At 43.3% G+C, this 9,444-nt stretch overlaps 1 protein-coding gene across 1 annotated transcript; it reads right to left on the bottom strand.

The window, feature by feature from the left end:
• Window positions 1-367: 367 nt before the first annotated feature.
• Window positions 368-3,179, bottom strand: LOC147429831 (pentatricopeptide repeat-containing protein At2g33680-like). Its single transcript, XM_086496045.1, has one exon. The coding sequence runs from the start codon at window positions 2,680-2,682 to the stop codon at window positions 823-825; it is 1,860 nt and encodes a 619-aa protein (XP_086352171.1). The 5' UTR covers window positions 2,683-3,179; the 3' UTR covers window positions 368-822.
• Between the last annotated feature and the right edge of the window lie 6,265 nt (window positions 3,180-9,444).

The following is a 9,444-nucleotide window of genomic DNA, read 5'->3' as shown; positions in this document are numbered from 1 at the left end:
AGGAGCGACCGTCAAAAAGCGTCAATTGTAACGTGGATCAGAGAAGGGGACCAAGCCGCGTTTTCTGACAGAGTTGGCTAGCCGTAAAGCAGAGGGAAGAGAACGCATGCGAGTTGGGTCAGAAGCAACGTTTTTTTTTGTATTTAAAATCGAAGTTGAGTTTTTTTTAAAAGTGAACAAGGGGGAGTGCATACCAAGAAAGTCGAGTGTCGACAAGAAATCGACAAACTGCAGTGGTAACTATGATAGAAACTTGAGGAGCAGCTTCATGAAGTTAGAGTGAGCACGTTTACAGAGAAAGTGCACTATTGATAAGGAAGGCAAGTTTGTATTCGTAGAAGAGGTCGAGAAGAGCAAGGGAAGTGTATTGAGGCCATAAAGCTTTGGCTTTGCACGTCCGCTCATAATCTTGGCAAAGTTTAGAGCACTTAATGCCTATTACAGTGAAGTTTCCGTTGTATCCAGATTTTAAGCTCATTTAGTTTAATAACTTAAGATTCTAAGGTGTCGTTTGTGTCAAATCATCTTCTGTTGTATGTTTCTCTCACCAAATTCCCACAACGAGCAACTAGTGTTGATCCCGGCTCACTAACCACACTTATTTTTTCCCGACAACGGTCTGCGAACAGACTCGCAAAAGTGCCAGATCACTTCCTAATCTAAGTGAACTGAATCCATGTCATGAGGTAGCTTATCCATGTACACATAAGATTAGATGTGCACGTGACATGATCGTAGTGCCAACATGGCTCATTGCAAGATCGTTGTTTTGCAGCAAAAACTTTCATTATACAAGTTCTATGTTGTAACTTCATCCATCCATCATGCAATCAGCAAAGCTGGCGTTTCACCATCTTTTCCATTTAACTGCGATGCAAATTGAAAGACATGTGTTCCTACAGTTACATTTCCCCATTTCTGGCATGCAGCAAGGACAGAGCGCCAAACCACGAGGTTAGGTTGAAATGGCAACTTCTTAACCTTTGCTATGGCCTCCAATAGCTCACCCCTGCGACAAAGGAGATCAACCACACAACTATGATGCTCAAGTGTTGGAGCGACACCATGTTCTTTACTCATTGCTTCAAAAAAAGTCTCACACTTATCCATGAGGCCTGCACGACTACATGTGTTGAGCACTGTAGTGAATGTAATAAGATCCGGTTTCTTACCTTCTTTCATCATTTTGTCAAACAGAGAAAAGACACTCTTATTCTCTCCTATTTGAACATATCCTGCTATTAATGCATTCCACAACGCTTCATCCTGAACAGGAAGCTTTTCGAAGACCTCCTGTGCTCTGGAGAGTACCCCACATCGGGCATACATATCCACCAAAGTGCTGCCTACATGAAGATTTGTATCCAATCCTTTTCTTGAAGCTTCGATGTGCAAGCACTCACCCTTGGCTATGGCTCCCACTCTGCCACATGCCTGTAAGGTGCACACAAATGTTGCCGCATTGGGAGAGCAACCACTTCCTTCCATTTGCTCAAAACAATCTAGAGCTTCCTCACCACAATCATGTTGGACATACCCTGCAATCAAAGAAGTCCAAGTGATGATATCTCGAACCGATAAGTTGCCAAATACTTCCTGCGCTTTAATAAGTGAGCCGCATTTTGCGTACATATCAATCAAAGCATTGGCAACAGGCAATTCTCTTTCCAAACATCCAATCCTTGCAAGCTCAGAGTATATTTCTTGGCCCTTGTCAATGGCCCCTACACTGCCGCAAGCTTTCAAACTACAGAGAAATGTGATAGCATTGGGTGAGACACCAGCACGCCACATCGAATCCAAGCAAATTAGAGCCTCATGGGCATTCTCATGTTTGACATATCCAGCGATAAGGGCAGTCCAAAGAATTACACTGCGAGAAGGAAGCTGGTCGAACACCTCCTGTGCCTTACCAAGCAAGCCACACTTGGCATACATGTCAACAAGCGCATTGCCCACAGTCAGGTCTTTCGCTAAACCCACGCTAACAATCTCAGCGTGCAATCTATGGCCTTCCTCTGCAGCTTCTAAACTGCCACAAGCTCTCAAAATGCATGCATATGTGATGGCATTGGGTGAAATTCCTGCGCGTTGCATCCTCTTGAAACAACACATTGCTTCCTCACCATGCCCAAACGTAGCGTAACCTGCAAGCAGTGCTGTCCAGGAGATGACACTCCTAACAGGAAGCATCTCAAAAACTTCCTTTGCTTCTGAAAATAACCCAGCTTTGGCATACATGTCAATCAGTGTATTGCCAACAACGAGGTCCTCTTTCAACATCCCAGCCCTCAAAATCTCTGCATGTATCTCCCTGCCTCTTTCGATAGCACCCATGCTAACACAAGCTTTCACGACGCAAACATAGGTAACAGCAGTTGGAGTAGCACCATTCCATCGCATCGTCTCATATTGGTTCAGCGCTGCCGCTGCAAGTCCTTGCTTCACATATCCTGTAATCAAGGCATTCCATAATACAGTGTCCCGGACATGCACAATATCAAAGGCATCCTGTGCTTTGGCTATCCAACCACATTCCGCATACATGCTAACCAAAGTGCTACCAATGATGGGGTTTCTCTCCAGGCATCCTTCTTTGATGATTTCAGCGTGTATGCGTTGACCTCTTTCGACATCCTTTGATGCAGCACATGCCTTGAGAAAGGCTACAAGAGCCCGCATGTCATAAAGTTAGGAGAGGACATCGTTCAGTATCTGATAGAAGAAGACAAAATTCTCGCATCAGGCATAACCTTTAGGATCCTTACATGAGCATATCTTTGGCCTGCTTTGAAGCCCCATTGCTACATTGGCAAAGTCTCTTGTCAATGGATTTACACAACTGTTTCTGGCCAAAAATCGGCGCACTCTAGCATTGAGCAAACAAGAAAAGCTTCAAGAGTCGCTGTAAGGCCTGCAAGTTTGGGATTCTGGAGAGCATAATCGTTGAGCTAGCCATACGATGCATGTGTATAACGAATGAGCGTGAAGCACTTACGGGGAGCACACAGGGTAAGAAGGCACACGTTGTGGTAGTAGAAGTGACAGCAGGGGAAGGTGTAGCAGAGATCCGCGCCATAACGCCCATCTACTATATTACATACCCCAGTACTGTTCTGTGTTGAAGCACTCGTAACGCGGGCATAGCGTAACTAGGAATGCCACTTGGCACTAGCTGATTGGTGGGAGGTGGCATGTCAAGAGCAGGAAGTACACTTCCTAAAAGTTGGCAATGAGTCGACAAATTGGGGAGAGCTGCATGACCGCTAATGAATCAGAGGTGGAGAGAACAAATGTTGACGCATATATTGGGGAGGAGAGAGAGAGAGAGAGAGAGCCAATGTGTGCAAGAAAGGATCAACCCTGAGAAATAGATCACAAGCAGGGGTTGGAGCTGCACCATTAGAAGAAGAGATGGACCGGCAAGTATCAATCCGTACTTTGGAAAGCAAGATAGGGGCAGAGGGAGGAGACACCTTTGTCAAATTTTGCAAAGGACAGAGAGAGGTGATGCAATTCATTAAGAAGTTCTAGGCACTGGTAATGAGCCTACGAGGCACGTACATGTGCGCGAGTGCGCGTGCGCGCACACACACACAGGGCGAGAGAGAGAGACCAACTTTGCTGGAGCTTTGTAGCAACAGTAAGGCACCAATTAGGAAGAGAATCGGATCTAGGAGCATCTCTTTATTTGCCATGAATGGGAACAAGCATTTAAAATTTACGTAATTTTGTAAAATTTTGTGTGATCACAAGGTTTTATTAACATATTAACATCATTACACTTAACGTGATCACAAACAAGCCCGTTGAGGGCAACCTGGAAACCCACAAAAAGACCGCCGGGCTTCTTCATATTCCCTACGGGCCCGACGGGCTTCATGGTTTTCCCTACGGGCCTGTCGGGAAAATGAAGAAGCCTGGTGGGCCCATAACTAAATATATAGAGCATCCCGATCGGGCCTGCTGGGTGTTATTTTGTGAGCCAGAGAGAGAGAGAGAGAGAGAGAGAGAGAGAGAGAGATTGACGAGCTCCTTCGCAAGTACATCGAGAGGAGAGAGAGGGTCATATGGGAGCGTGCTTTGCGTCGCAGTGCGCGGCAGTAGCAAAGTACATAACCACACAACTCGAGTGTGTGTGTTGTGTGTGTGTGTGTGTGCACACATCGTGAGGTAGCGTGCAGCCTTTTGTCATATTGTACGGTAGTAATAAGTACCTTACCACACAATGTGAGTGTGTGCGTAAGCTATTCTACGGAATAGTGCTTACCACAGGGGCATCACCTCGGTTACGCTGGGAATATGATGTCCTTGTGGTAAGTATTGGCTGACTGTTTTGGTACTACGAGGGTAACCGGCGATATTGATATCCTTATGGTGGTTCAACTTTCCTTCTCCTTGCCAAAGAAACACATGGGCATCGGTTGGTAACGCGGCCATATGATGCTCGTATGCAAACCATTATTGCTCTTTAGATTTGAGCGGCGCTCGATCGGTAACACTGCTATAGAGTGTCATTTGTTAGAAACATTTGTTTTTGCATAAATGTGGCGTTCATGTCGTTAACCCAACTGTATGAACGCCACATAATTTGTATGTGCATGCGCATTTTTTTTTTCTAGTATTAAGTATATCAAATACTTGCTCGGTAAGGCGACTGTGAAGAGTTTTTGTTCGAACTGTCTGTAATTGTTATTTTTAAGTGTTCTTGTCAGAATTTATACTATCTGATCATATTTAAAAGAAAGTTTTATTCATCAATCATTGTCGCTTTTTCCCCCAAACTTACAATAGTGAGTGTATATATATATATATACTACAAAAACAAAAAAGTTACAATGAAAGCCATGCTCCAGCCGAGCCATGGCATCTACTAGCAAAATCCTAGCCATACATTGGCTGACAAAGGGAGCCACCCAGAGACTGTAAGAAGCTTAAGGATCCAAGACTGTCTTGGGGGTTGCCACCAAGGAGATAGCCCTATCACAGCACACCCCTCGACTGCCAAGCCAGGGCACTGGGAATTGAACGCTGAAGAAAAATATCATCTTTTCTTCTTCTTTTGCTTGAGCAAGCTGACCGTACTAGTGCAAGTCTTCTTACCCTTAACCTTAACAATGTGGCTGATGAGGTCTATTTCAATATCCTGAGTATTACTTGCAAAACAGGCTCCGTCTTGCAACAATCATTGGGCGTTGGTATCCCAATGCCTTGGTTAACAGACAGATGGCTCCGGTCTATCCTACATTCCTCCATCGGGCTTGCAGTCTCTTGCTTGCCACACCCAAGGGATCAACCGGCGCAGTTGGTTCTTTTAGTACCTTCATTAGGGGCCATCCATTTCTTTAGGCCCCTCCCCTCCTATCCCTGCTACAAACGGGTGCGTGGCTGCCCTGCGAAATACCCGAAATAACACAATAAACAGCATAAAACAGACTAATCGGCATACCTGGCACTATCACGTGGTCGCATGATCGCAAGATACACGAACAGAGAGAGACAGAGAGCGAGAGCGATTGAGAGAGCACGTGCAGGCGCACCTCCTAGAGAGGAGTGCTACGCCGGCATGGCGAGAGAAGAGAGGAGAGATGATAAGAGCAACGCAGACACTGGGTGCAATCTCCCCCCGTGCAAGAGTGACCATTTCCCTCTTGCACGTATTTAATTTATAGATTCTTGAATGATCAAAGTGAGTACAAACTGGCCGGCCGGACATAATTGGCCAAAGCTCACAAAGAGCACTTGAATAATCAAATATACATAAAATGTAACATCCTTCTGCATAATCCATAATCTGATGATGCTCTTGCCACCTGTGAGCTGCAATAGATAATAAAATATCAATTCTATAACATACCTCTCCGTTGGAAAGCAACTGTCCTCAGTTGCGAAGATAAAAATCTACAAACAATACTTGTCAAAAACAATGATTAGTATGTTGTGTCAAAAAACATCACATAATAAAAGAAGAATTTATGAAACTAAACAACATTAGCTTATGCATGCCGTCATCCACATACTACCTATTCTAGTGTCCCATACCACTAGAATAAGCAGTATATGTCATACCCTGATGAATCAGGATATCATTGGTCACACTCATCATTAATCTCATAGTGTCAAGTCTCATCACATACACACTGTGATAAAATAACCATCAGATACCAAATCCCAATCCAATATCAATTCCACAAGTCCAAATCCAAATCACTTTTATTATGTACCCGGGTAACAAAATCATACAAGTTGCAGTGGTGGCCAGCCACTGCAGCATGATTTTGTGATTGGTGTAGCCTAAATCGGCGAATCTACACCAATAAGACGTGCTGCCTAAACCGGAGAATCTGCACTAATGCTGCCTAAATCGGCGAATCTGCATTGGATATTGTTTAAAAAGCGTGAATCTGTAGTTTGTTGTTGTGCTGCCTAAATCGGCGAATCTGTGTGCATGTGACCAATGGACTAGACAAGACATAAATGAGAAAAAGTATATTTACTACGTTGTCGACATCACAGTGCAGTATATCACCAAAGGACTTACACTACAAGAGGCTATTCATATTAGCGACGCTCACACAGCGACGCTCAAAAAAAAATTCCCGACGTTGCTATGAGCGTCGCAAATTTACTTGTAAATTTGCGACGCTCATAGCGACGCCGGCTGGGCTAAAAAAATAACAGAGAGCGCCCAAAACTCCGATCTGAGTTTTTCGGTGCCCTCAAGCAAGGAGCAGGTAACGCTCTCCCTCTCTCTCTCTCTCTCTCTCTCTCTTTCTTCTCCACACACACACACACACACACACACACACACACACACACACACGAGGAGAGGAAGGAGAGCCAGGTATGATCCTTCCCTCTCCTCACTCTCATGTTCCCTTCCCCTCTTTCTCTCTCCCTCTCTCTCTCTCTCTCTCTCTCACACACACACACATAGTGTTTTTGAGAGAGAGAGAGAGAGAGAGAGAGAGAGAGAGAGAGAGAGAAAGAGTACAAACATAAACAAAAACGCACACACACATACATAAACAAAGAATGCACACACACATTGAGAGAGGAAAAGAGAGAGAGAGAGCATGCATAAACAAAAAACGCACACATTGAGAGAGGAAAAGAGAGAGAGAGAACATGCATAAACAAAAAACGCACACATTGAGAGAGGAAAAGAGAGAGAAAACATGTATAAACAAAAAAACGCACACACATTGAGAGAGAAAGAGAGAGAAACTAATTTAACGTCGTAGGAAACTAATTAAAATTAAAAGACCTAAAGATCTAGCCGACGAGGAATTGAACTCAAGACCTATTATTCAAGAGGGAAATGGCATAACCAATCTATCATACTTGGCATGGGTGATAGAAAGGTTATACCATTTATCTCTTTTTATTGGCACACACATCCACACACGCGCACACACACAAGAAGAAGAGAGTTATAACGTCGTAGGAAACTATCCTAAAAGACGTTAAAGATTAGGTTAGATGTAGACTTACGTTAAATTAGATTTAGGTTTATTTAAGTTAAATTAAATTAGATTTAGGTTTATTTTTAGTTAGATTTACGTTTATTTACGCTAGATTTAGATTTACGTTATATTGAATTAGATTTAGGTCTCCATAGACTGCGATGCCTGCATGAAGCGGGTGAAGAAAGCCCTCAATGGAATATAGGGTATTGCTGCCTTCACTCATGGTGGGCTCCGTCGATCCAAAAGTACTGGTGAAATGTCTTCAGAAGATAGGAAAGAAGGTGGATCTTCAGGGCAGCAAGAGTCACTACATCCCCGACAATGACCATCTAGACAACCTCTAGTCATTCAACAGCAACTTCAAAGTTAGTAACAAGAGCAAGAACGGTCCAAAGGGCCAATTGCTGTTGTCAGATGTGGATGGAGATGAGGCAGCGTCACCGCCGGAAGTTAACTCTCACATCTTTAGTGATGAGAATGCCAACTCTTGTCGAGTTATGTGAAAAATTATGTGTTAAATCCGTTTTAAGGTTCTTATAATCCTTGTTAGTTTAGTTCTTTGTTTTTAATATAACATAATTTACGTTAGATTTAGATTTATGTTATATTAGATTAGACTTAGGTTTATTTAGGTTTATTTAGGTTTACCCACACACACACACACACACACACACACACAAGAAGAAGAGAGTTTTAACGTCGTAGGAAACTATCACAAAAGACGTTAAAGATTAGGTTAGATGTAGACTTACGTTAAATTAGATTTAGGTTTATTTTTAGTTAGATTTACGCTTATTTACGTTAGATCGAGTCCACGCAAGAATTACTTACGGTTTAGGGTTTAGAGTTAGACGAACAGTGAAAAGATCTACTGTGAAAAGATGTTAAGATGCTGTGAAGTGCTACAGCTAGAGAAGAGGCAAAGGGGTTTTGTCCACTACATGCTGTATCATGTAGACGTGGGTCTGTAGATTTCTTGTACCCACAAATATAGGTATTGACCAATAAAGACGAGATTATAACCCGGTGGTTCTGATCTCCGTGCACCTCTAGACCGAGGTGTGCGGGGATTGGACATGACTAGAGAATGTGAGGTAGAGAGAGAGAGAGAGAGAGAGAGAGAGAGAGAGAGAGAGAGAGAGAGAGAGATAAGACGAAGAATGCCAATAGAATATTAAATTTGTTGTCCAGGTTATAAGATTTTTATCCTCATTATGAGTAGTGACGAGGATGTGGGACCGTCCAACCGAAACACCTATCTCTCAACGAGGGTCTTATGTCCTTGTAATCAATGCAAGCATGCTGTGCGACGGACAAGACGTGTTTCTTTACAGCACGTTCACGAATTTGGCGAGTTCGATCCATCTATTATAGATCGAGTTGCTGCCAATTATAACTCGTCGGACTCTTACGCTGGCCAACAAGCAGCAATCTTGCAACCCAATAGACGTGTTCGCAGGCGCTTTGGTCAAGCAGCATATGTGAGGCCACAAGATGTAGCCTCTGACAGCTCGAGGGATGATCATGCAGAGCACATTCCCAACGAGGCAATGTTTGAGCCCGAGATTGATGAAATGATCGAGACGATCATGGATTCAGAAAGGCTTATCTATGATGATATGAAAAGTGAAGCCGATACGCCATTGTATAATGGAGCACATATGTCTAGATTGAAAGCACTCCTGGTTCTTCTCAACATGCAGGCAAAGTTTGGATGGAGTGACACTAGCGTCACAGCGCTTTTCAGGTGATAGGCTATTACAATTAGTTTACTTTAATAAAACTCTAAATGTATAATGATCTGATAGATTTTTACACGACTGTATCATATTTTTATGTTGTGTAGATTGCTTAAAGAGCACATACTACCAGCTGACAATGTGATGCCAGATTCCCGAGATGAAGCAAGAAAGATTTTGCGAAACTTGGGGATGGATTACAATTCTATCCACGCTTGTCCTAATGACTGCATTCT

Source organism: Adiantum capillus-veneris, chromosome 22 (assembly GCF_014529385.1).
Source record: "Adiantum capillus-veneris isolate H3 chromosome 22, ASM1452938v2, whole genome shotgun sequence".
NCBI lineage: Eukaryota > Viridiplantae > Streptophyta > Polypodiopsida > Polypodiales > Pteridaceae > Adiantum > Adiantum capillus-veneris.
Note: the sequence above shows the minus strand (reverse complement) of the source record. Positions and strands in the feature narration are given on the sequence as shown.